The sequence below is a fragment of the Elephas maximus genome, chromosome 26, assembly GCF_024166365.1.
Source record: "Elephas maximus indicus isolate mEleMax1 chromosome 26, mEleMax1 primary haplotype, whole genome shotgun sequence".
Classification (NCBI taxonomy): domain Eukaryota; kingdom Metazoa; phylum Chordata; class Mammalia; order Proboscidea; family Elephantidae; genus Elephas; species Elephas maximus.
Window position 1 is genome coordinate 1,762,801 of NC_064844.1, and position 27,802 is coordinate 1,790,602.

General features: G+C 45.8%; 1 protein-coding gene across 11 annotated transcripts in view; it reads left to right on the top strand.

Annotated features, from left to right (window-relative positions):
- Positions 1–27,802, top strand: part of BCL11A (BCL11 transcription factor A) — a 107,645-nt gene that overhangs the window by 76,426 nt on the left and 3,417 nt on the right. For 4 of the 11 annotated variants that reach the window (XM_049870183.1, XM_049870182.1, XM_049870184.1 and 1 more), the window contains 2 exons: positions 15,224–15,325; positions 21,069–26,312. In XM_049870183.1, coding sequence (XP_049726140.1) covers positions 15,224–15,325; positions 21,069–23,089 — 2,123 coding nt within the window. In that variant the 3' untranslated portion in view covers positions 23,090–26,312. Of the gene's footprint in view, positions 1–15,223; positions 15,326–21,068; positions 26,313–27,802 lie in introns of those variants that run through there. The other 7 variants (XM_049870185.1, XM_049870191.1, XM_049870189.1 and 4 more) reach the window with 7 other exon arrangements.

Genomic DNA, 27,802 nt, shown 5'->3' on the forward strand with positions numbered 1-27,802 from the left:
TCTCCTGTGCGAGGGGAGAGGGGAAGCCTTGAAAACACAGGAGCCCTGAGTAGTGTGTGCCTGTGTGTGCTGAGTGTACGAGAGAGAGAGAGATATGAGGAAGGGGGCTTATCAAAGAATGATTTTTAAAAGCATCACGTCCCACTGAAATGGAGAAGAAACCCGGTCACCCAGGTGCCTGCAGTGGATGTCACCCTTGTCCCCACTCCTTCATGGGTGTGCTCAAGGACTCCTGTCTTGCCTTGGTTTCCTGCCAAGCTCTGCAGCTCAGAGACCTGGTGGCATCAGTTCCAGTCGAGGTGCTCCAGGTTGGCTGCCCACACTCCCCTCTTGGGGAGCAGAAATTACTTTGACCCTGAAAGCATGGTTATGCCTTGTGGTGGGTGAGGTGTAGCGTGTTAAAACCTCAGACGAGGTGTAAAGGGAGGGCACGGCTTAGCTCTTTGGGGACCACAGCGAGGCTGATTGCTACTGTTCTGTTTTCACTTTTCCTGGGACCCTTGCCCTGATCGTTTCCAGAGTGTAAGTGTTTCTCTCTTCATACCCTCCAATGCGTCCCAAGCAAAGGTGGATGTCTGGCTTTGGGTACAGAGTGTTGGGTGGGAAGGGAAGCTCTCCCAGGTTTGTCTGCTAAACCCAGGGCTATCAATGTACATTGCAGAATCCTTGCCAGTCATCCTGCTGGGAAGCCCGGACCTCACAGAGCTCACAAAGGCTCTGCGCTCTTTCTTCCCTGGGCTGTGGCCTCCATGGGGCTGTGCCAGGCCCTGTTGCAACTTGGGCGATCGAGGAGGTGTGGGCTGTTGCAGGTGTGCTCCAAGCCTGTGGCGGGGAGGTGGGTGAGGTCATCCAGCCGGCTTTCAACCGGCCTTCCATGGCTAGCTTCCCAGCCCTATTGCTAAGCCCTTTTAATGGAGCAAAACTGTAGGTTCCGTATAGGATTGTTTCAACCGAAGGACTTCACGCTATTCTTTCTGTTGGGGCGGGGAGATGGGGGTGCCGGTGGAGGATGAGCATAGAGGAGAATGTGGGGCTGCTTTAAAAAAACTAAAAAAAAAAAAAAAAAGAGGGAGAGGAGGGTGACCCAGACCAGGTAATTGAGACAAGTCATCAGAAGATTGTGACGAAATTCGACACCCATTGTAACTCCTCTAACAGGTAATTTACCCCGCGTTTGGATGGTGAATTATCAACCCAATTGTCTGTTAACAACCACCGAGTAAATATGCAATCACAGATTGCCGAAATGGTACTGTGAACCCGATGGATCAGCATCCACTCTCAAGGGGCTGCCATCACCGACTGGGTCAAGGCTGATCCGGGTCCTTCTTGGTTGGTGAATCATTTACCCAGGAGAGCCCCAAGACTGCCAGAAGGGAGGGTTTCCCCGTCACTGCGGGCTCCAGGGCAGGGTCCTTCCAGCCAGGTCTTTTACGAGAACTCTCCAGCAAGACGAAAAGTCCACCAGACAGACTTGGTTTCTGAGTATTTGTTGAGGGTCTCTTCTTTGTCCAGAAAGGACGATGTAGTCTTGGTTCTCAGAAGGCTTGAACTTGAGCTAGGGAATCGGCAGTGGTAGGTGCATGAGAACTTGGAGTCCTTGGTCCAGGAGAAGAGTAATAGAGGGCTGGGGGTCCTCTGTACCCCAGCAGAGTCCTACCAGGTGCTTCACGCCCCTGAGCTGAGTGTGAGTGCCCTCGGTACACAGAGGGCAGCCCTCAGCGGGGCCTCTGCCCGCCCGCCCAGGGAAGTCCACAGCCTGCTCCTTGCTGGAGGAGCCGCCAGCTCAGCCAAGAGCCGCAGGCCATAAATGCAAAGTATGATTTAACAAAAGCAGCTTTTGAGTGAGAAAGCGGAGCGGAGTTGTCCCAACCTGTGAACTTAGATTTCGTTCCTCCTCCCCATAAATCAAAAAAGAAAGAAAGAAAACGGTTGGGGGAAGGGAGGGACAGAAGCATTTCATTTTCAGATTTTGTAAGAAAATAAAATCAAATCAAAAGAACCTGTCCCACGCTGATACCTTACGTGCCAGGTTTGAGCCTGAGGCAAATTTTTGTGGCCGTGTAATAAGCCTCTTTAAAATGGTGATAGACCCTTGACTCTTTGCCTTGAATTACGTTGATAAAAGACGTTTTATTGCATTAGAGCCGGGGCAGGAGTACAGGACGGTTCTTGCCTGGTCGGCCTCTTTGAAACCACGTCAGCCCTCCTGTCCACACTCCCCACTGCCTGACAGGGCTTCAGCGCCGTGGTGGCGGCGATCTGTGGGCCGGTGACAGCGGGGGCTTTCTACCCAGCCTTCGAAAGTTGAGGCTCTGGGAGCAAGGGGATTTCAGCCTGAGGGGTTTGTTAAGGGAGAGCTGAGTCTGGCACGTTCCTGGTAGACCTGAGAGATCTGGACACTGGTGGCTCCAGGTCAGCCTCGTGTTGGGACTGCCTGGAAAGAGAGTGTAGCTGGGAATGCCGGACCACAAACCTCACTTCCAGGGTGGCCTTAACAGCTGTGACCTCTGTGTGTCAGAGTTGAACTGCTCCACAGGGTTTCCTTGGCTGTACTTTTTTATTCTTGGTGGAGGGAGAAGGTTGCCAGGCCTTTCTTCTGTGGTGCCTCTGGGTGGATTCAAACTACCAACCTCTAGGTTATTTGTACCACCCAGGGACCAAGTGGCCTTATATACATACATACCTGTTGCCACTGAGTCGATTCTGACTCATAGCGACCCTATAGGATAGAGTAGAACTGCACTATAGGGCTTCCAAGGAGTGGCTGGTGGATTTGAACTGCCTACCATTTGATTAGCCACTGTAGCTCTTAACCACTGCACCACCAGGGCTCCAAGTGGCCTTAGAGAGATTCAGAATAACAGATGAGCTTATAATCGCCCCAGTAGTGTGCTGTCCCTCTGGCCCCCCTCCTCTTGGTGCCTGTGGAGAAAGGAAAGGGGGAACGTGGTCCCTTTGCCTAGCGAGGCCAGGTCTCCAAAAGCTGTATTCCCAAGTGGTCAGATCCAGTGAGCAGAAAGAAATTGACTGGTGTGTTCCTGGTGTGAGGAGCTTGGAGGTGTCTAGTAACTCTGGAGGTTGCCTCCATTGAATCAGCAGAATTAGTAAACCTGGCGACAGCCACCTGCACCCACCCTGTGGCTGGATGGGGGCCTCTCTCTGAAATGATTGCAAATTATACCTGTGACTATCTCCTTTTTGTTCACATCACTCTTTCCAGGTTGGTCAGTGATATAAATGAAAGGTTAGAAATAGGGTCAAAAGCCAGGAAAATAACTATGAAGCCAAGAAAATAGGACTCAGATAACTGCGTTTACCTCTCCTTTGCTCTGTGGTACCCTAGTCATAAGGCTTGGGACGGAGGCCGGCTCTTGGCTGCTCCGTGCCTGGGTGGAGGACCGGCTGCTGAGGGACTGAGGAGATGGTAGCAGCTGCCCCCGGGCAGAAGTCAGAGGAGCCCTGGGTGGTCAGAGACCTGTTCCTGAAAGAAGGACTCACGGTCTGGCCTCACAGGGCCAGAACCCTCCTGGGTCCCATCTCACCTCAGGCGAAAGGGCAGCCTACTTTTGTTCTGAAGAAATGTCAGAGCCTGACCTGCTAGACCATTTTCTTTTTAGTTTATAGGGCTTTGAAGCCTTAAATTAGTCCTCATAATTTCTGAACAGTTCTTTGTTAACCGTAGGACATAACAGATTTTAATTCTGGAGAATGGCCGGTGCTGGCTCTAAGAATCTCTTGGCCAAGGTTGTCACAGAGTGTTAGGCTGGTGGTGTGTGCATTCCCCACTTCCTCCGATGTACATGTGACACTGTATTGTCCCAGAAAAGCAAGCGATTACCTGTATGTGGTTTTGGGACTAGGGTCCAGACAGTGCTTTCTGCCTTGGCCCACCTTGATGGCTCCTGAGGCGAGTGGAGTGGATGGCAGACATAGTTTGGCCCCCATGGAGGTGGCAGGATTCTGCGCTCACCCCGCTGGTCTGCGACCTTCAGTAGGATACTTCTGAGATCTTCCATGTTCCACTGGGGAGCTGGGAATAATGACACGTCCCACAGGGTTACCGTGAGAAATGTACTTTGGGAAGAATATAAAGCCTCCCCACAAAGGCCAGGACATACTTCCTTTGGAAGGGCCAGGCTTGAAGGCAGAATTCTCTAATTTAGCCAGTAGTGCGAGTGGCCTGACGGAGCCTTCCTGGGGTGCTGGTTCTTCTGACTGGTCTCCCATTGAAGAGTTGCACCAACTAGTCATGGAGGCAAGACAAGTGAACTCTAGCTCTCTGGGCTCAGTGTTGCCTGGGCCTACTCATACCTACTGACCAAGCCTGTCTCTTTCCTAGTCACGCAGCCTGCCTGCCTCCACCGACTTCCTCCTCCTCAAGGCCCAGCAACACCTGAAAACCTCAGGGGTCTTCTTTCAGGTGTCGAGCTTAGTTTTCTTTAGCTTATTTTGGCATTTTATGGAGGCCCATCAGAATGATGATATAGTGGCATAAATTGCATTTGTTGGGAGATGACAGATAAAAAGACTCAGGGTGGCCTCTTCAGAGTAATTTGGGAGTTGCATGTTCTGCTGGCTTTGATAGACAAGTCCTTCACTCCCTGGCTAGTGTTTATCAGACTTAAAACATTTGTTAAGCGAATGGTCAGTCTCATCAGACCCATCCTGACAGCCCAAAGGCTTTTTCCTCGCCTCAGTGGGAAATGCTCATTCCCGCTCCCCAGGCATCTGGTACTAAACTCATGAGAAATTGAGGTGTTGTTTTTGAGGCTTTCCAGGTACCTGAGACTATGATCCCATTCTTTATTTCTTGGGTGGGGTGGGGAGGGGGGGTTGGTGTCTACAGACACTTGTGAGTCTGGACAGTTTGGTTGGACAAACATGTTCAGGGCAGTCTAGTTTTGCTCAGCCCTCCTGCCCACACAAGCCTTGTAGTCGAGTCCCACTTTGGGAGAAGCCCCATAAACACCGAAGTCTCATCAATGGGAACGGATAAATTAGAAGGTGAGTTTTTCACTTTACAGAAAGATTGTTAAGTTTTCGAAAAGTTTCTTCACAAAAAACCCACCCAGCGCCATCGAGTCAATTTCAACTCATAGCGACCCTATAGGACGGAGTAGAACTGCCCCATAGAGTTTCCAAGGATCGCCTGGCGGATTCGAACTGCCGGCCCTTTGTTTAGCAGCCGTAGCACTTAACCACTACGCCACCAGGGTTTCACAGGGTTCCTTTAAATCCTGAGCTCCCCCCGCTGAACTCAGAGTGTTTGTTTACAGACTGTTAACTGCTTCACCAAGGGGTTGAGGGAAGGAAGAAGCACTTAGAGGTAAAATGCTAGAAGCCCTGCCAATTTTCCCTGAGCTGAAAGGGTGATGAGGCATCTCTGAGATCATGTCAGTTAGCAAGTGTGATTCAGTTTACACACAGCTTTCCAGGAACCCTTCAAATTGGCCCAGAACACCGGGGCCTGGCCTGCATGGTTTGGGGTGACTACGAAGAGGAATCTTACTCTTGTTAGAGTCCTGTGTGTGTGCCATGGCGCAGTGGTTAAGAGCTTGACTGTTAACCAAAAGGTCAGCAGTTCAAACCCACCAGCAGCTCCTTGGAAACCCTATGGGGCAGTTCTACTCTGTCCTGTAGGGTTGCTGTGAATTGAAATCGACTCGATGGCTGCGGGTTTGGTTTTTGATTTTTTTTGTGTGTGCACGGTGGGCAGTGGTTGCCAGGCTCTGGTGTGAGGCTGAGCTTTGCCACTGGCCTTCTGGCGTGGGGCACAGAGACCTGTTTCCTTGACATCTAGCTGGGTTTGTGGGAAGCTTCATTTTGGTTTCCTCTGACCTTCACTCTCGTTGGCTCAGGGCTCAACTAGGTTTCCTCCTTGAAGGTCAGACAGGTGATCTTTACAGGACTGTGCCCAGGAGGTTGAAATCCATCATTAGGCTTGTTCTCCTAGTCTAGGAATTCTCCTGGGGGCTGCACTCAGCCCCCAGTCTTCTGTCGGACCACCTGTCTGTCCTCCAGCTCATGCGACTCATAGCAGCCGCGTGTGTGTCTGAGTAGAACTGTGCTCCATAGGGCTTTCAGTGGTTGACTTTTCAGAAGCAGCTCAACAGGCCTTTCTTCTGAAGTGCCTATGGGTGGCCTTGAATCTCCAACCTTTTGGTTAGCAGCTGAGCGTGTTAACCATTTACACCACCCAGGGACTCCACACTCTCCTTTTGGTTCTTCCTAATGCCTGCAGGGTAACAAGGGGCACATCATGGTTAACTTTTAAGATGGCCCATAGTAGGTCTTGTAACTGTCCAGTGTTCCTGCCCTGGGACCAGTCCCCGAGGAGGCCTAGACTGACCTAGGAAACCGGAGGGAGAAGTCATCCATCAAATCCAGACTTCTCTTCTTAAAGACGAGAAAAGTAAGGGCTGGAAAGGGGAAAACGTTCACTCTAGTCACAAACAGCTAGTAAGTGGCAGAGCTGGAAATGAAGAACCCAGATTCCTGACTTTGCTGTAGCAATCTCGCCAGACACTGACATCCCAAAGGAAGAAAAGAATCTGGGGGGTGGGGGGGTGGGCTTCAATGGGGCTCATGATGTGATGCACTGGACAAGGCTCTCAAATTCCTCCAAATAACCTGAAAAAATCTCAGGTGGAGACGAGCCTGTGCGCGCGCACACACACCCCCACACCCCCACACCCCCCCATCTCACTTAAGTACTCCCAGCAGGAACAAGGTTACCCCTCCTCTCCCCACAGCTTTGAAGAGGAGAAAGAGGGGGAATTTGGAGGGAAAGCCAAGTTGATGATTGAAGAGACAAAGCAGTATAGGAAAATCTCAACATTTCTTGCACAGTCATTTGTTGAAAATGTGTCAGCAAGTGCAAGCCCATCTTAAACTGGCAGTGATACATCTGAAATAGATTATTTAAGCCAGGGAGGCAGTACTGAGAGAAGAACATGGCTATCAACGCTTGTTTGTCTGACTCAGAGGAGTAAAACACAGAGAGTTCTGTGATGGCTGACCACCCACCACTCATCAGGGTAAAACAATTGAGGTGGGGGAGAACAAAATGGGACAGATGAACTTTCATGAAGAGTTTCTCAGCGTCCACATGACTATGTCCCTTATTTTAAGAAAATGTGCTATTTGAAGACGTAAACTTGTGAAAGCTGAAGACTTCACCAAAGTCCTCAGAGGATTTATTTAGATGCTTGTAATCTCTGTGGTCAAGGAGCCCTGATGGCTCAACAGTTAAACTCTGAGCTGCCAACGGAAAGGTGATTTGCTTCTGTAAAGATTACAGCCACGAAAACCTAGGTAGGTCTACTCAGTCACATGAGTTTGAATCAACTCGATGGCACCCAGCAGCAGCAGGCACCCAACGGCAATGATAACCTCTGTTGTTGACTCAATGAAATGGTGTCCAATATATTGATTTTAATGTAACTAGTAGTTAATTCCATTTGTAGTTACAATTGTAACAGTTACAGTTGATTCAAGCCTGTTGTGCCCCACTTGCTCTGTAGGGCTTTCTCTCTGAGCTTCCGTATCTGCTTTTTCTTTTTGTCTAGAAAATCCTTCCTCTTGTCTTCTCCAGGTCCAGTTCATAAGTTAACTCCTCCCTCCTCCCCTCCAAGTGGAAGTAGTTTCTCTTCCTTTGAATTTCGACAGCAGTTTCTCTGTACCTGTCTCATGACACAGTGTCTACATTGGAGTGGAGTTATTTCTGCTCGGACCTTATCTTCTCTGCTAGATGAAGGCTGCTATGGGGAGGTCGGTGTATGATTTTCTTTGTACTACCCGCAGAGGCTAGCCCTTTGCCTTGGGCATTATAGGCACTTGGTAAATATTTGTTGAATGAATGCATGAAAGAATGAATGAAAGGAATTTCTCCTGGGAACACATTTTGCATAGTGAGGTACGTGGTTAAACAAACAAAAAAATTGTCCTAAGACAGTTTGTCTATTTATGCACCTGCCTTGTCATTCTCGTCTTAGGTAAGTTCTACCATTCTAAGAGGCAAAAGCTTAAAGTGTAATAAAAATTTATCTAATTCACCATCAAGTGAAAATACTTTGGGCCCAGAGCCAAAGAATATTATTGGAGTGAACTTTTTTCAACATCCTAAATTTAACCAGCTGGAATTCTTTTTTTAAGTACCACCCTATTCAACCTTTTAAAATGAAGGATTTGCCTTTTAGTGGGAAATCTGCATTTCAACACAAAGATGGAACACAATGTCTTTATTCTTCAGAAAAGCAAGCTCTTTTTTTTCTTTTTTTGAATTATGTGCTTTGCTTATGTTAAAGACACAGATTGCAGAAAATTTTGTTTAGGCCTGACAGATTGGTGGCTTACATTTTTTGCATTTTTATAGAGGTGCATGAAAGATGTCATTCTTCCGATCGCCCCTTATAGAGTGAATGCCTAGGATGAGAACTCTTAGAAGGTGAAATTAGGAACGCGTTGTTTCAGTCCTCAAAGCTCTGAAAGGATAGAATAAGTCAAAAAAGAAAACGAGTTTTAAATGAGTGATTTATGTAGTTGAAGTCACTGGTGAAGCAGTATCAAGGAATATAAGAAGAATCATGAACAAGCTTCCGCCAAGGAGTTTTGGAGTGTAGTGACTTTGGGAATCTTGCTCGCTTTCATTTTTGCAGAATATGCTTTTTGAAGAGCATCTTCAAGCCGTAAAACCATAGCCGGTAAAAAAAAGCAGGGGAGGAAAATGCTCGTGTAAGTGCTCCTTTCTAGAAGAAAAGGGAATGAGATTTTGACAATATCAGAAGGTTAATTAAGCAGTCTGTTAGCGGTGATAAAGCTGGCACATTTTCAGTCCAAACAGACATCTCAAGCCATGGGCATAACAATGTTTGCTCTATAATACTCTGATAAGTAACAGAATTTGAGAGAGAAGAGCTGGTATCTAGGGTTAGGAGCTAGAAACATTTGACTAGAAGACATTTTGGTGGATTTGTTCTCTGGTTAAATAAAGAAGTCTGTAGCCCAGACGACCTGTTGTTGTTGATAGGTGCTGTTGAGTCAGTTCCAACTCATAGCAACCCTGAGTTCAACAGAACGAGACACTGCCTGGTCCTATGCCAGCCTCGCAGTCACTGCTGTGTTTGAGCCCATTGTTACAGCCACTGTGTCAGGCCATCTGGTTGAGGGTCTTCCTCTTTATCGATGACCCTCTACCCAGTATGACGTCCTCCTTCAGGGAAGGGGCCCTCCTGACAACATGTCCAACGTATGTGAGACAAAGTCTCGCTGTCTTATTTTCTAACGAGCACTCTGGCTGTACTTCTTCCAAGACAGGTTTGTTCGTTCTTCTGGCAGTTCACGGTATATTCGGTATTCTTTGACAAAGCCATAATTTAAATGCATCAGTTATTCTGCAGTCTTCCTTATTCATTATCCAGCTTTCAGATGCATATTATGTGATTGAAAATATCATGACTTGGGTCAGGCGCACCTTAGCCCTCAAAGTGACATCTTTGCTTTTTGATACTTTAAATGAGAGATCTTCTGCAGCAGATTCACCCAGTGCAGTACATCATTTGATTTCCTGACTGCTGCTTCCATGGGCATTGATTGTGGATCCAAGTCAAATGAAATCTTTGACAACTCCAGCATTTTCTCCGTGTGTGGTGATGTTACTTATTGGTCCGGTTGTGAGGATTTTTGTTTTCTTTATGTTGAGGTGTAATCCATACTCAAGGCTGTGGTCTTTGATCTTCATCAGTAAGTCCTCCAAGTCTTCTTCACTTTCAGCAAGCAAGGCCGTGTGGTCTGCGTATCACAGGTTGCAGACTAGCTAGCTGCTCTGCTGTTACGTGTGTGCCTTGAATCCAGTAATGTTAATGGAACTGGAGTTGATACACTCGGGGAATTTTACAACCTCTCAAGATGCCTTTTAAGTGTATTCTAAAAACCAGTTGTCATTGAGTCATGGTGACCTGATGTGTGTAAGAGTAGAACTGTGCCCCGTGGTATTTTCAACGGCCAATTTTTCAAAAGCAGATCACCAAGCTTTTCTTCTGAAGTGCTTCTGGGTGGTCTTGAACTTCCAACCTTTCAGCTAGCAACAGAGTATGTTAACCTTTTGCACCACTCAGGGATGTGAAATGTAGTCTGGAAGGTGGCTATTGAGGGAGGGGGAAGGCTTGAGAATTGTGGAGCTGGAAGAGCCCTAAGAGTCCTTTCTTAAAGCCTGTCACCAACACAGAGATCTCGTCTCCATCATGGTAGGTTACCATCCATTCTCTTCTTGAAGACCCCGGGTAAAAGGGAAATCATGGCTGCACCAGGTAGCCCATTTCGCTTGGGGTCAACTTGACTTCTTAGGTGCTCTGTCTTATTAGAAAAACACAGAAGTTAAACATACGTTTAAGAAAAAAAAAGTTTATATAGACATATATGTTTTAGTGAACAGCAAACATCTGTGTACGCCTCTAGAGAGACCAGGGATTTTAATACCTGACATAAGCTGGGCTCTGGAAGCCATCCGTACGTGTGTTGGAAATGACACTTGTGCATAGCTGTTTACGCACATTTGTATGTGAGCAGCATTACTCGTTGGGTTAGTAGACAGTAATGTGGTTGTGTTGCATGTCCAGTGATTAGTTTCAGAAACAAGTAGCATGTTACTGGTCAAGAAATTCTTGCGATGCTCTTGAGGGAAGCTAAAAACTTGACTTAATGACTGACTGTAAAGTCCAGGGACATCTCACTGGGCTTTTAGAGCTCCACATGGCAAGTTGGTAACTCATGTATAAACCCAAACCCAACCCAACCCAACCCAACCCCTTACCATTGAGTTGATTCCGACTCATAGCGACCCTATAGGACAGAGTAGAACTGCCCCACAGCGTTTCCAAGAAGCGGCTGGTGGATTGAAACTGCTGACCTTTTGGTTAGCAGCCGTAGCTCTTAACCACTACAACACCAGGGCTCTACTTCATGTGCAGAGAAATGAAAAGTGACCAGTGTAACACTAAGTAAACGGCTGGATGAATTTCCATCATGTTGACGTAGGCACAGGAGGGCTATACCTCAGGGCCAATCAAGAACATTCCCAAATTTGTTGCAGATTTTTAATGAGACCTGAAAAATGAGCCATTATTTTTATTCAGCTGTAAGGAATCTTTATAATGCATAAGGTGTTCTGGGGCCCCAAGTGGAAAAGCTGGGCCTAAAGAGACTTTTGTGAAATAGGGCAGGTTAAAACACCTTTCACCAGGGGACTGTGAGGCATTTACAACACTATCAGAAGAGGGCAACATGACACATCTGAGAATCCGGACAGCGAGACGGCAGGTCCTATCATTGCTCCATGCATGCAGTGTACCATGGCAGCGTTCAGACGTCTCAGCTTTATGGAACCAGTGAGGACACCGTCTACTTGACATAAGCTGCACTGAGTTTCGTCGTATGCTAAGAAGGTTCCTTAGAAACAGCAGTACCTAACGGAGTGGCTGGGCCTATCCTCTGTCCTGGTCTATGATGAGGGTAGAACCTCAAATTCTATATGGCAGGACCCTTAGAAATTTCCCAAGCATGCTATTTTTGACAGTTCCAGTCCTAAGGAGGAGGGGCTGGGAGAGAAGGGACAGCAGCCTCATAGGCAATGGATCTCTGCCCAGACACATCAAAGCTTCCAGCTTCCCCTCCTCCCCCTGCCCTAAGAGCAAATCAGCTGCCGTTGAGTTGATTCTGACTCATGGTGACCCCGTATGTTGCAGAGTAGAGCTGTGCCTCATAGGGTTTTCAAGGCTGTGACCTTTTGGAAGCAGATTGCCAGGCCTTTTTTCCAGAGTGCTAAGAGAGTGCTTCTTAAACTCCGTCTTGCCCGATTCACCTGGGGGAATGGTCCAGTTCAGATTGCTGGGCTTCAGCCCTAGAGTTTCTCATTCAGGTGGTCCAAGGTGGAGCCTGAGAACTTGCACTTCTAGTCAGCTCCCAGGTGACGCTGATGCTGGCCCTGGCTCCACACTTTGAGAACCACTGCCTCGAGAGACCCACCAAAGAAACAGGGCATAGCTAGAGCACCCACTTCCCAGCCAGCAATCTGGGGCCCACCTCTCCCTGGGAGAATTAAAATGAGGGTGGGAAGAGGAAAGGCCTTAACTAAAGGGCAGCTTTTTTTTTCCTCCTGAACTGGGAGGGCAGAACTGCTGGTTGAGTTTGATGCTGAGGGGCACTAACTGTGATACTTTACTTTGCCTGAGCCCTGATGAAATAATTGAAGGCATCATAGCAAGAAGTTAAGCCCTAGGGATGCTATTAAAAATTTAGCATTTCCAGTTCTTGTGGGAATGTCGATTCTACTAACCAGTGAGAAGATTATGGACGTGTTCGAGAAAGCAGCAGAATCCGCTGGGGTTCCCAACTGGCTTTGCTTTGACCCTCTTCCTGGAGGAGGGTAAAGTGAAGTCGGAGTCCCTCTCACAAAGACAGTGTGCTTTTGTCTAAAGCAAATAGCTTGTTAGAATGATAGAAATGGTTTGTTTCTCTTTGACTGCCTAATTCTACAGGGGAACCCAAGGTAGAGGGTGAAAACACTGGAAGTAAGCCAAGAGGAGCAGAAAGCAGAGCAGGGTTTGTTTCTGATTTTGAAACCAAGTCAGTTCATTTGGGTCTTTTAAAAGCTTCTCTCAACACCACTGGGCTGGGTTTCTCCCCCAAGAGGTTTTTAAGAGCTGTCAGATGGGTCAGCAGGAGTCCCTGGGTGGTACAAACAGTTCACATGCTCTGCTGCTAATGAAAAGGTTGAGGTTCAGGTCTACCCGGAAGCACTTCGGAAGAAAGGCCTGGCCATTGAAAACCCTAAGGAGCACAGTTCTATTCTGACACACTCGGGGTCCCCGTGAGTCAGAATTGACTTGATGGCAACTGGAAATCGGTCTGCAGAGAAAGAACCTCCTTGTTGGCACTTCTAGGACAGTGGAGACCAGGATGGGAGCAGCAGAGGGAAGGGATAGGTACCCCAGGAAAGAGCCCTGGACCAGGAGTCAGTAGACTAATTCTAATTCTCGCCCCCATGTAATTTCTCAAAGCCTCAGTTTCCCCACCTGTAAAATGAAAGCACAGATTAGATGATCTCTAAGGTTATTTTTACAACTCAAAAAACAAAACAAAACCAACACACCATTGTACTAGATATTCAGTATCTCATCTTTGATGAAGCCCTGCTTTGCCTTGTAGCCTGGCACTGTGGAGAAGTGGCCCAGGCAGCTCGAGGCAATGGGTTTGTAGGCAAGTTTGCCAGCCAAGAGATCCGTGTGAGTGGCTGGGCCTGGGTTAGGTTAACAGTTCTCATCTTTCTTGCTGGAGGCCTCAGGCTTTTCTTCCCAGGGTAAGTGGCCAGGGATTTGGGATTAGACTGTCCTCACGCAAGGTCCAAGTACCATGTTGCTGTTATGCTGGAGCCACCAAGGGGCCTCAAATGTGTGAATTTTCTGGGAAAAGGATTGCAGTCTTGGCAACACGGAAACTTATTTAAAACCTGACGCAAGAACAAATGCAAAACTGTTTTCTCAGATTTCTTGCTGAAAAGTACTGTGAGCAGGTCTAGTTAGTTTTACACCGCACTCTCAATTCATTTAACAGAAACAATAAAACAAAGACATGCTTTTTAAGTCTCGCCCTCTCCTTGTGTTGGTGGGTTTTGTGGTCCTGCTTTGTCTGTCTGTCTGCCTAGGTCAGGGCTCCACAGCCTGGAAGCATCAGCTTTATGCCGTTTGTCTGAGAACTTGCAGGAGCCACACACCATTGTTGGCCATGGGCTCCTCATGGAAGGAATCCTTGTCCTGTCTGCCCTGGTTGCACTCAGCGGCGTGGCCTGTATGAGAACAGGATGCATTTTGCAAATGAGACCTGCTGTCCTCGGGTATAACAACGAGACTTTTAAGCGCTCTTAATATTAAGCTTATGGGAGACGTACTCTGTTTACTCACCATCCAAGTCTGCTTCTCTCCTCTCCCGCCTCCCTGCCATCACCAGCTCCAAACCTCTAGAACACACTGAGGTCTCCGACTCCATCTATCCCCTGCCCTGTCTCAGGTTTGACATCCACGGGGTTAGTTAGCCGAAGGTGGACTTGGAAGAGCTAGATACCACATAAACCATAGAAGCTCCAGGCGGCACAAACCAAGTGTTTCCTTTCTCATGAAGGTCTTACGGCTAGAAATGGTTGATTTACTGCTAGGTTTAAGTATATTTGTGCAAGAAGTTGGTGTTCCTCACCAGAGTACAACAAAGCACAGTGGAGTGGATAAGGTGGGCCATTTTTTCTGGGTGCTGCTGGTAGGCTGTCTGTTCTTTTTTTTTTTTGTCATTTAATGATACGAGTCCTCACTATCAAGGTGGATACTTGGTCTAAGTTATTTTAACCCCAGAGGTCTAATCTCTATTCTTCACTGCTTTGCATTGTGAGAAGCCACGCCCCTATGGAGCTCTCCATTGATAGAAGTCTAGAGTATGGTCCAACCAAATCCAGAGATGCCCGAGGTTGCCCTGTCATTGAGGGTCCCACCATAAATTCAGCATGGGAAAAGGGGCAGTGGGGCGGGGGGACAGAGTGGGCTTTTGTCCCATAGAAATGGTTCACGAATGCACTTCTTTCCTGCTAGCATATTGCTTTTTGCTTGGGCTTGTCTGTAAAGTAAATATATGCATGTCAACCAGCCTTGCAGATAAATCCCTCCATTCTTGGAGCTCTGGTGGCACAGTGGTTAAGAGCTATGGCTGCTAACCAAAAGATTGGCAGCTTGAGCTCCTTGGGGAAACCCTAGGGGACAATTCTACCCTGTCCTGTAGGGTCGATATGAGTCAAATCAACTGATGGCAACAGATTTGATTTTTTATTTAGGTTTTCTAGTCTATCTAAAATAATACCAAATCCCCCTCTTGCTGTTTACAGGTCTCTTATAAGATTGTATCAAACAACAACAAATAAAAAAGCAAATGATCCAAATGGCTTCCCCATAACTAAAAGAAACCCCTTCCCTTTTGCCAAAAAAAGACCAAAAATAAAAACAAAACAAACCTGTGGGAGACAACTCACCACTGTTCTTCTGCGGCAGGCCTTGGGCCTGTTAACTATCTGCAAGGCTGTTGTAATGATGTTAACCTATTTTAATGGAATCGAAATGTGATGTCTTATGGTTTACGATGCACACTGTTGATAGCTTTGGTGCTTGATTTTGGGTTTCTTTCACAGATAAACTTCTGCACTGGAGGGGCCTCTCCTCCCCTCGTTCTGCACACGGAGCTCTAATCCCCACGCCTGGGATGAGTGCAGAATATGCACCGCAGGGTATTTGTAAGTTGAGCCTTATTTCTTCTACAAGTAATGTCCATGTGTACAGAGATGAGATTTTCTGGAAATTACCCTTACTTTCTAAGTACTGAAGGGAGTTACTTTCAAAATAGATTGGCACTTGCATACGTATTATTCCATTACTCATTTGGCGTCCACTCCACTGCTCAGCCCCCAGTGGCTTTTTCCCTCCCGTTTTCCTTTCTTTCTGCACTGAAGGCTGGGAGCTGACAGTGCCTGTCCCTGCAGGGCTCCTCCCCGGGGCCCTGTCTGGCTCCGGGCCTGGTGGCTGGCCACGTGTCTGCGTCTGCAGAGTCCACGTTATTGCTGAGCATTGGCTCCCGTGCCGCCTTTAGGACTTGGACTTCATTCTGTGGCATATGACCTTGAGTAGAGGCCGGAGCCAAAAAGGAGAGTTACCCTTTTGTCAGTCAGTTTAGAGTTAATGCGGGTTATATGTGTATCTCAGGAGCCCTGGTGACGCAGTGGTTAAAAGCTTGGATGCTAAACAAAAGGTCAGCAGTTTGTAACCCACCAGCTGCTCCTTGGAAACCCTGTGGGGCAGTTCTACTCTGTCCTGTAGGGTCACTATGAGTTAAGAATCAACTCGATGGCATTTTTTTTTTTTTAACAGGTACCTAGATGTTTACTGAACATGGTACATTTTTCTATACATGGTGCATCACGTTGTATGTATATGTGTGTATATGTGCATGTATATGTATTTATGCATACATATATGTAATTTATACTTATTTTCCCCCAGTTTTAGAGAAGAACACAGAGTATTGTTAAAATTTAAGAGTTCCACCGCCATCTGTTTACTTGTTAAAGCCAACTATTATACTGGGGACCTTTTTTTTTTTAAATGAAATTCTGATTTGTAGGTGTATAAAAATGCTTTGAAAGATGTGGTATTAGAAAGTGATACAGTGTGTTTCTCTGTGTGGGAATAAACGGTATGAGTCATGCATGGTTAAAAAGTCTGGTGTCGGGGAGGGGATGGATTCCACCCCAAACACAAAAAAACAAACTCAAGAAAAAAAGATGTGTGACATTTAATCCCTATTTAAGGAAAGTATTTTTATTTTGAAAGTAAATGAAAAATAGCCTGTTGTGGAATGGAAGTAAGGAAGGCAAAGGGTCTTGGGAGGAAAATAACAGCAAGATGTAGGGGTTGAGGCTCTGAAGGGCCTGTATCCCAGGGGGGGTTAGCCAGACTTAAATGTCTTGGGAATGGTATCTGCAGGGCAGGGCATTCACCCTGACACCCAATGCAAAGCCAGCCATTTATTTTTGTTAAATCCTAGGTAATCTTAGGTAACAAAGAGTTATTGTGTGAATTTCACAAGCCTCTGGTCCTGAGGGTGGGGTGGTACAGGGGTTAACGGCACCTCATCTGCCCCTCACCCACCACCCTCACCCCCAGCTGGGCCCAAGCCTGGGTTAGGTCACAGATGGCAGAGTTTAGGGGTTGGACTCAGGGTTTCAAGTCCCTACTTGCTGGCTGGGTGGGGACAGCTGCCTGGTTTTGCAGGGGGTGCCTGGGGCCGGCACTTGGCTGTGGGAACAGAGCCACCCTCAGAGAGGACAGAAAGAAGGAGTGGGGCAGGTGAGAGAGGGTGGAGGTGAGCGTCCAGGGCTGCTCACCCGGGAAACCACTTAGTTCTCTCTCTTCTGCTTGGTCTTCCCGGAGGCAGTGAGTTTGACTGGATGGGTGGGAAAGTAGGAGACTGATACGGAGCCTCTGTTTTCCAGTCACACCCTATGAAGCCAGGGTGTGTAGATGCCCACACCAGCAGACAGTTTAGGAGAGACCAGAATAACGTGTGTGGAAATGGGTTGTGGGGTTCTGGGAAGCTCTCTAGCAGAGCTGACCTCCGCCCCACTCAGCTGCGTCAGCCAGCTGCCCTTGGCTTTCAGAGCTCATAGAGTTTACCCGTAAGGTCCCTGCTGGTAGGGCAGTCACCTGACTTTAAAGTACCCCCCCGCCCAACCAGAGCCTCCTTTCTGAATCAGATGAGGCCTGAATTTGGACCTTCCTCTGGAAGCCGTTCTGGGCGTGTAATTGGTTACTCTCCATCATTAATCTAGCCTGGTAGTAATGAAGGAGCCCAACTGGTGCAGTGGTTAAGAGCTCGGCTGCTAACCACAAGATCAGCAGCTCAAATCCACCAGCCGCTCCTTGGAAACCCTATGGTGCAGTTCTACTCTGTCCTATACGGTCGCTGTGAGTCAGAATCGATTCGTTGGCAATGGGTGTGGTAGACCTGATAGTTTACAAAGGGCTTTTGAGCTTCATGACAATTCTTGAAGGCACTGTTTTCTTTTGTGCCCATTTTACAGATGGGAAACCTGAGGCTCAGAGAAATTCAATGACTGTTCCAGAGTCATACAGCTAGTAAATAGCACAACCTGGTTTCCAGCCTTAGACCTCCTTGTTCTAAACCCCGAGCCCAGACCACATACATGACTTTTCAGCATGGTGACAAACTAGAAATGGGGTTATTCCTTCCCATAAAAATAAGGTGAAACAAAATAAAAGCCAATGGGCCGGCTAATAGCAGGTTTAACCCTTTCGATGCCACCAGTTTCTAGGCTTGGGGCCAGGTCTCAGTTTATTGCTGTAAATCAGAACAATCCTAGTGAAAGCCCAGTGAGGCTCTCAAATTGAGAAGTTGATTTCCATCAGAGTAAATGAAGAATATTATTATATTTTGCACGTCAATAAATCAATGTAGCCCCAATTTTGCCGTGCAGGAAATCAATTCTGGTCTTTTTAAACCATCAAAGATGTTAGGAACAAAGTAATTTCACAAATTATGGCAAGTAACACGTTTATCGATGACTGCAGTTTAGGAATTTAGAATCTGTGAGCACTGTAATATAATACGTTGCACTGGCATGAGCTGGGTGAAATACAGACTACATGGTGAAACTAATGTTTCGTTTCCTATTAGTGAACTGGTAAGAATTACCAGTTTCAAAGCCGCTCTTCCCATGTAATCTTTAGTCTCCATCGTAACAGCCCTTCTCATTGACAATTGATTACAGTAGATGCCCTCGTCATCCAGAATACCTAGTTGATGGGAATACCACAACGCGCTAGAGAGAACTGTATGTTGTCTGCTGATTATAAGATAAAATGCCATTTTCTCTGACCTGATGTATGAGAGAGAGAGAGGGAGGGAACATCACAGTGTTAACATACTGTAGCACGATCACATAACTGGCTCTGGAAAAAAAGAAAAAATTAGGGAATTCAGGGCAGCAAAATAAAATGGACTTTTTTCCTTCAAGCCTTTTTGGAAGAGTTCAAGAGAGATCTCTCTGGTAGTGCTGTGTGCCACAGACTTGTGAATTTCAATGGCTGCAGTCATGGTGCGTGAGAAACCAGTGTCACTAGCTATGGATCCAGTCCTGGGTTTCTGTACAATATTGTGTGGTAAAGTATGACTTTAAGGCAATTGGAGTGACGATGAAAGGGTTAAAGACTTGCTTCAGCTGACAAATCTCTTTTTCACTTACCCAATTCAGATTGCCAGCCATAAATGCATGATAACCATAGAGTCCTAGAGAGGCAAAGGAGAAAGCCAGAGGGCCACCGTAGTTGGAACCAGATAGTTTTTTTTTTTTCCTGCCTGTTTGGGACCCAAGTAGTTGTTCAATAACAACAAAAAAATTATGAAAATACTCTCATTGGTGCTTTTTATTTCCCTTTGAAGAGAGGAGGCAAACAAAAATAGACAGATAATGAAATTCTAATGTCAGCGTTTTCTTTCAAAATCTTTCTGCTTTTTTTTTTTTCTGCCTCCACATTAGGCAAATGTTAGAAACCTAATTTTGGTATCTTATCATCTAATCTCGTTAAAGAGATTTACCCAGGAGTGGGCTATATTGAGTGAGATTATAAATGCATTGTGCAGTAAATTACAAGGTCAGGGCGGGAGTCCATTATGCAGACAAGTGCTTCAGTGGGCTGGCTTTTTTGGAGAACCAGTGTTTGGGACTCCTGAGAAGACCCTGCCAGCTTTTCTTTCTGACTTGCCGAATGGAAGAAGCCGAGAACTGATTAATTCCTCATTCTCACTCTTTAACTCCATGGTGAATTTTTTTTTTTTTCTTTTTAAAAAGTTACTGACAAATGCTAGCTGTGGTCTTCAGGGACTCCTCTAACCCTTCTTTTAAAAGAAGGGGGGGAAACTTTGTTATTTCTAGGTTATATTGTATACACTTTCTTTTTCAGTGTAGGAGACCTGGTGGCACAGTGGTTAAAGTGCTGGGCTGCTAACCAAAAGGTCAGCATTTGAACCCACCAGCCAATCCGTGGGAGAAAGATGTGGTAGTCTGCTCCCATTTGGAAGCCCTGTGGGGCTCTACTCTTTCCTACAGGGTCTCTGTGAGCCGGAATCAACTCAACGGCAGTGGGTTTGATTTTTTTTTTTTTTTTGGAATGTTGGCAAGTTATCTATTTTTCTCAGTCTTGTCCTTCGGCCACCAACGTTTGTGTCCTTCTTAATGATGCAGTTGACTGGTAAACTGTTGGTTAGTTACTCCCTTGGTGTCTATGTGTTTTTTAATTTAGCTATCTCCAAAAATAAATGATTGTGAAATCAAGCTGGCCCCACTTTGCCAAAGTGGCATTTACCGCTCTCGGGTTCTTTTCAGCGAGAGAGAAATAATGTGACTTAAGCAGGGCCCCTCTCCAGACGGCTTGGCTACTGGCCAAAGAGTTGACTAGCTGAACTGTATCTTTCTGTTTCTTTCTCAACTGGAGCTGAGTCTCAGCCGAGGGCGCAGGATGTTGTATAATTTGGTTCACGTTGTTAGCCTCTCAAAATAATGAGGAGGAGGATAGTGTAGCATTTCTCAGCCTGCTGCCTGTCACGGTGCTGGCTGCTTTAACTGTTCCTTAAACGAGAATGCTGTGACTGCTTATGTTGGCACCAGCCACTCCTCCCAGCTTCTCTGGAGTTACGTTTGTTTGACTCAGGGACAACTCGTAAAGATTCACGCAACCCATTGGTTAACTCTGAATTAAATTTTTCTTTGGAGACTTTCGTAGCATCCCTCGAGATAAAAATGGGAGTCCCCCGCATGGCGGGACCTGAATTGGGACTCCCCGATCCTAGCACAGGCGGGGATGTGAGAATGCAGCTAGTCTGTCTCCCACCGAATTATTTTATGAGTACTTTCTTCTTCTCAACAATATCAACAATTAGCGTGTTTCAGGCCAGGAGTAAAAGCGAATTGGTGAGCTGACTTCCTCTTTTTTGATGGGTGTATGAAATGATTGCCCATTTAGAAAGTTGGTCTGCCACCCATGGGGGAATCAAAATGGATAGGATTAAAAAAAAAAAAAAGTTTTCCTTAGGTCACCTTGTCTAAGTCCCTCCTTTAACAGAGAGGAAACAAGGCACAGAGAGCTGAAAACCGCAAGCCACAGCTGATGGAAGATGGGAAAGCTGAGAAACTGGCTGAAGTTGCCTAGGATGTAGGGACCCTCAAATTGGTCTAGTTTTTTCTGTTTTGGGGGGACTGGATAAAAAATTCTTAGAGCTAAGTTTAGTGGTAGGAAGACTGAGCAAATATTTATTGGGCACCACCCACCATTTAGGCACCGTGAGGGCTCAGGTCTTGGGTTAAGGGGCCAGGCAGGGAAGGCTGGAGGGGAAACGTGAATAAGCAATTGCTGTTGCCTGCCTTGGTGATGAAACATTGATGTTGGTGTTGTATTATTTTGCAGGTAAAGATGAGCCCAGCAGCTACACATGTACAACTTGCAAACAGCCATTCACCAGTGCATGGTTTCTCTTGCAACACGCACAGAACACTCATGGATTAAGAATCTACTTAGAAAGCGAACACGGAAGTCCCCTGACCCCCCGGGTTGGTATCCCTTCAGGACTAGGTGCAGAATGTCCTTCCCAGCCACCTCTCCATGGGATTCATATCGCAGACAATAACCCCTTTAACCTGCTAAGAATACCAGGATCAGTATCGAGAGAGGCTTCGGGCCTGGCAGAAGGGCGCTTTCCACCCACTCCCCCCCTGTTTAGTCCACCACCGAGACATCACTTGGACCCCCACCGCATAGAGCGCCTGGGGGCAGAAGAGATGGCCCTGGCCACCCATCACCCGAGTGCCTTTGACAGGGTGCTGCGGTTGAATCCAATGGCTATGGAGCCTCCCGCCATGGATTTCTCTAGGAGGCTTAGAGAGCTGGCAGGGAACACGTCTAGCCCACCGCTGTCCCCAGGCCGGCCCAGCCCTATGCAAAGGTTACTGCAACCATTCCAGCCAGGTAGCAAGCCGCCCTTCCTGGCCACGCCCCCCCTCCCTCCTCTGCAGTCCGCCCCTCCTCCCTCCCAGCCCCCGGTCAAGTCCAAGTCCTGCGAGTTCTGTGGCAAGACGTTCAAATTTCAGAGCAACCTGGTGGTGCACCGGCGCAGCCACACGGGCGAGAAGCCTTACAAGTGCAACCTGTGCGACCACGCGTGCACGCAGGCCAGCAAGCTGAAGCGTCACATGAAGACACACATGCACAAGTCGTCTCCCATGACCGTCAAGTCCGACGACGGCCTCTCCACCGCCAGCTCCCCGGAGCCCGGCACCAGCGACCTGGTGGGCAGCGCCAGCAGCGCGCTCAAGTCCGTGGTGGCCAAGTTCAAGAGCGAGAACGACCCCGGCCTGATCCCGGAGAACGGGGACGAGGAGGAAGAGGAGGACGACGAGGAAGAGGAAGAAGAGGAGGAAGAGGAGGAGGAGGAGCTGGCCGAGAGCGAGAGGGTGGACTACGGCTTCGGGCTGAGCCTGGAGGCGGCTCGCCACCACGAGAACAGCTCGCGGGGCGCGGTGGTGGGCGTGGGCGACGAGGGCCGCCCCCTGCCCGACGTCATGCCGGGCATGGTGCTCAGCTCCATGCAGCACTTCAGCGAGGCCTTCCACCAGGTCCTGGGCGAGAAGCATAAGCGCGGCCACCTGGCCGAGGCCGAGGGCCACAGGGACACTTGCGACGAAGACTCGGTGGCCGGCGAGTCGGACCGCATAGACGATGGCACTGTTAACGGCCGCGGCTGCTCCCCGGGCGAGTCGGCCTCGGGGGGCCTCTCCAAAAAGCTGTTGCTGGGCAGCCCCAGCGCGCTGAGCCCCTTCTCCAAGCGCATCAAGCTGGAGAAGGAGTTCGACCTGCCGCCGGCCGCGATGCCCAACACGGAGAACGTGTACTCCCAGTGGCTGGCCGGCTACGCGGCCTCCAGGCAGCTCAAAGACCCCTTCCTGAGCTTCGGAGACTCCAGACAATCGCCTTTCGCCTCCTCGTCGGAGCACTCCTCGGAGAATGGGAGCTTGCGCTTCTCCACGCCGCCCGGGGAGCTGGACGGAGGGATCTCGGGGCGCAGCGGCACGGGAAGTGGAGGGAGCACGCCCCATATTAGTGGTCCGGGCCCGGGCAGGCCCAGCTCAAAAGAGGGCAGACGCAGCGACACTTGTGAGTACTGTGGGAAGGTCTTCAAGAACTGTAGCAATCTCACTGTCCACAGGAGAAGCCACACGGGCGAAAGGCCTTATAAGTGCGAGCTGTGCAACTATGCCTGCGCCCAGAGTAGCAAGCTCACCAGGCACATGAAAACGCATGGCCAGGTGGGGAAGGACGTTTACAAATGTGAAATTTGTAAGATGCCTTTTAGCGTGTACAGTACCCTGGAGAAACACATGAAAAAATGGCACAGTGATCGAGTGTTGAATAACGATATAAAAACTGAATAGAGGTATATTAACGCCCATCCCTCGCTCTCACCTGACACCCCTTTTTTTCACCACCCCCTTTCCCATGGCCCTCCAGCCCCACTCCCTTAGGGTTTTTTTCTAGTCCCACGTGATTTAAACAAAAACAAACAAACAGAAATAACGGAAGCTAAGAACATGAGAGTGCTTGTCACCAGCACACCTGTTTTTTTTTTTTTTTTCCTTTTTTCTTTTTTTTTCCTTTATGTTCTCACCGTTTTGAATGCATGATCTGTATGGGGCAATACTATTGCATTTTACGCAAACTTTGAGCCTTTCTCTTGTGCAATAATTTACATGTTGTGTATGTTTTTTTTTTTTTTTTTTAACTTAGACAGCATGTATGGTATGTTATGGCTATTTTAAATTGTCCCTGATTCGTTGCTGAGCAAACATGTTGCTGTTTCCAGTTCCGTTCTGAGAGAAAAAGAGAGAGAGAGAGAGACCGTGCTGCATACATTCTGAAATACATATCATGTACAGTTTTATTATATAATGTAAGGAGGAAAAACAGTCTTTGGGTGAACCCTCTGTGGACAGGATAAATAGCACTGAAAAAAATAATTCTCTAAGAGCTACACGTCTGTCTTTAAAGCGTTAAAAGTTACCAAGTGGAGAGGGAAGAAAGGCCTTGAATTGACAAATTCACAGAAAAACAAAACGAGTGTATTCTATCAGTTGGTTTTAAAATATGAGTGCCTTGGATCTATGAAAACCACATTGATGGTTCTTTCTACTTGTTATAAACTTGTAGCTTAATTCTCCATTGGATGAGGTAATAAACCTTAGGACCTAGCATGTAATTCTACATTCTATTTCTCACAACAATGGCTACCTAAAAGTATGGCCCGTTATGTCGTAGTTAATCATCATTTTCCCTTTAGTTTAATTTTGTAAACAAAACTGATCATACCAGTATAAAAGCTATTTTGCTCCTGGTGAGAGCTTAAAAGAAATGGGCTATTTTGCCCAAAGTTTTATTTTTTTTTTTAAAGGATGATTAAATTGAATGTGCAACATGCAGAAGCCCGAAACATAATTAAATACATTAGTAAGGAATTCATTTTATGAAGATCCTTGTCTGGAATAATATCTTTAAAAAGAAATTCAGGCACCAAAAGAAATAGATCCAGATTCAACTTGGTTGTCAAATGGACAATCAAATTATAAACTTTGAGACCTCGTATGCCGTATTTACAAAGGAGAGGCTGACAGTAAGTTTTGCCGGAGGGCAACGGAGGGAAAAATATGTGACTTATTAGCACAACATGGTACTCTTTGCCATTTTAAACTAGAACAGGTGTATAAGCTAATGTTGATACAATGATGATTAACTATGAATTCTTAAGATGTGCGTTTAAATGTGACATTCTTAAAAAAGAAGAGAAAGAATTTTAAGAGTAGCAGTATAGATGTCTGTGCTCCCTAAAAGTTGTATTTTTTTTCATATACCGTGCGCTATTTGTGTTAACATGGAAGAGGATTCATTGTTTTTATTTTATTTTTAAAATTTTTCTTTTTTATTAAGCTAGCATCTGCCCCAGTTGGTGTTCAAATAGCACTTGACTCTGCCTGTGATACCTGTATCTTTTCTCTAATCAGAGATACAGAGGTTGAGTATAAAGTAAACCTGCTCAGATAGAACAATTAAGTGCACTGTACAATTTTCCCAGTTTACAGGTCTATACTTAAGGGAAAAGTTGCAAGAATGCTGAAAAAAAAAAAGAAAGGAACACAATCTCATTGATGAGCATTTAAAAAAAACAAAACAAAACTTTGCCAGCCATTTACTTGACTAACGAGCTAACTTACTTGGACACAACATTGCAAGCGCTGTGAATGGAAACAGTACACTTAATATAGAAATGAATGATTGCTTTCGCTTCTACAGTGCAAGGATTTTTTTTTTTGTACAAAACTTTTTTAAATATAAATGTTAAGAAAAAATTTTTTAAAAAACACTTCATTATGTTTAGGGGGGAACTGCATTTTAGGGTTCCATTGTCTTGGTGGTGTTACAAGACTTGTTATCCATTTAAAAATGGTAGTGAAAATTCTATGCCTTGGATACACACCGCTCTTCAGGTTGTAAAAAAAGAAAAAAAAAAACATACATTGGGGAAAGGTTTAAGATTATATAGTACTTAAATATAGGAAAAATGCACACTCATGTTGATTCCTATGCTAAAACACATTTATGGTCTTTTTTTCTGTATTTCTAGGATGGTATTTGAATTAAATGTTCATCTAGTGTTAGGCACTATAGTATTTATATTGAAGCTTGTATTTTTAACTGTTGATTGTTCTCTTAAAAGGTATCAATGTACCTTTTTTGGTAGTGGAAAAAAAAAAAAAAAAAAGACAGGCTGCCACAGTATATTTTTTTAATTTGGCAGGATAATATAGTGCAAATTATTTGTATGCTTCAAAAAAAAAAAAAAAAAAGAAAGAAAAGAGAGACAAAAAAAGTGTGACATTGTACAGATGAGAAGCCATATAATGGCGGTTTGGGGGAGCCTGCTAGAATGTCACACGGATGGCCGTCATAGGGGTTTGTACATATCCTTTTTTGTTCCTTTCTCTGCTGCCACGCTGTATGCAGTACTGCAAGCTAATAACGTTGGTTTGTTACGTAGTGTGCTTTTTGCCCCTTTCTTCTATCACCTACATTCCAGCATCTTACCTTCATATGCAGTAAAAGAAAGAAAGAAAAAAAAAAAAGGAAAAAAAATGTTTTGCAGTTTTTTTCATTGCCAAAAACTAAATGGTGCTTTATATTTAGATTGGAAAGAATTTCATATGCAAAGCATATTAAAGAGAAAGCCCGCTTTAGTCAGTACTTTTTGTAAATGGCAATGCAGAATATTTTGTTATTGGCCTTTTCTATTCCTGTAATGAAAGCTGTTTGTCGTAACTTGAAATTTTATCTTTTACTATGGGAGTCACTATTTATTATTGCTTACGTGCCCTGTTCAAAACAGAGGCACTTAATTTGATCTTTATTTTTCTTTGTTTTTATTATTATTATTTTTTTTTATTTGGATGACCAAAGGTCATTACAACCTGGCTTTTTATTGTATTTGTTTCTGGTCTTTGTTAAGTTCTATTGGAAAAACCACTGTCTGTGTTTTTTTGGCAGTTGTCTGCATTAACCTGTTCATACACCCATTTTGTCCCTTTATTGAAAAAAATAAAAAAAAATTAAAGTTCACAATGTAAGCTTCTTGTGTCCTCATTTGACACACTCTGTAAATTACTTTCAAGAAAATAACAGGTTTTAAGAGAAGGCCAGTCAGTCTTTTTCAGGATTATTTCTATGGGCATTTTGATGTGTGCATTATACCCTAAAGGAACATAAAGTACTTGCTATGTTAAAATAGACATATCTCAAACTGTAGAAATAGTTTTTAGGCTTTCCAGTTCTAGAATAATTTTCAAGAAATACAAGATGTTTTTCAGTCTGGTGTTAAGAACTTTTCCTCCCTCTTTTAGCAATAACCCATTCAGATATAAATGAAAAACCTGCTGGTCATAGCATTTTAAGCTTTTATTTCCTTTGAAATTTTTGCTGTTCTTGTTGTCTAAACGTTCTTTTCTCTTCTTCCATTCCTGTTCTGTCTTAGAACATAATATAAAAAAGGTTTAACAAAAAAACCAGTCCTTTAGTCTTCACGTAAGAACAGTCTTCCCTCGTAGTAACACGGCCCCACCCCAACCCCAACCGTGAAGACCTAGAAATGAAGGCGTCAAGTTAAAAAAGAAAGAAAGAAAGCAACCAGGGGTTTTATCCAGATGTGGCCTAATCTGGAATGAGCCACTAATTTCCTGAGATGCTTGGTGGTTTGCCTTGTGATTCTGAGATCCCAGGCACCCTAGACTCCGACAGATGTTTTTATGGGGTCTTCTTGGCTGACACCAGATGGAGGGTGGGAACATCCTTCAGTTGTCTTTTGACCAACCAACGGGCTGATGAAATGCTACACAGTCTTTTGAAAGGCAAGTTAGTTAGGTCTTGAAACAAAAAACCCTCCTTAGAGATCTGTGTTGTGGGTTTTTCAAAGACTGCCTGTTCCAACATCTCTGCCTCACTGCACACACACCTTTGTGAACTGTCTCTCTGTTCCCGGTGTAGATGAATGGACACGACATTGTTCTGATTTTTGTAAAAACCAAAACAAAGCTGTTCTGTTGTCTTCTCGTGGTAGCATTTTTCGTTGCTCAGTTCTTATGCCCCAGTGCTTGTTAGGTGCACTTTTCCTGAGATGCCTTTTATCTGAGGCAAGAATAGTTTTATCTTTCTAAAGTATAGAGAAAGTAGTTGTTTTTGTTTTTTTTAAACCAGCTTGGGTGGGAAGCAGAGAGTGTGGCAGAGGAATCCTGTTAGGATGTTGGAGAACAGCTAGGATGGGCTTGGGGAGGCTGGTTTGGAGACCTTGACCATTGTCAGTGAACTGGGACAAGGTGTAGTTGTTGTAGATTAGGTGACTTCAAAACTGAGTCCAAGATGCTGTTCAAAACAGAAATATCCGCCAGTACCATGCCTGCTTTAGACATGGCGGTTTCTGCTCCACCATATTAAATGTCCATAAAACCTCTGTGTGTCCCTGTTACTCCTTTACTAGGAGCTCTGAGTGTAGCTGGGTAGGTTTATAAGCAGTATTCGTTTTAATTTCTCGGTATGTGGTGCTCTTAGGG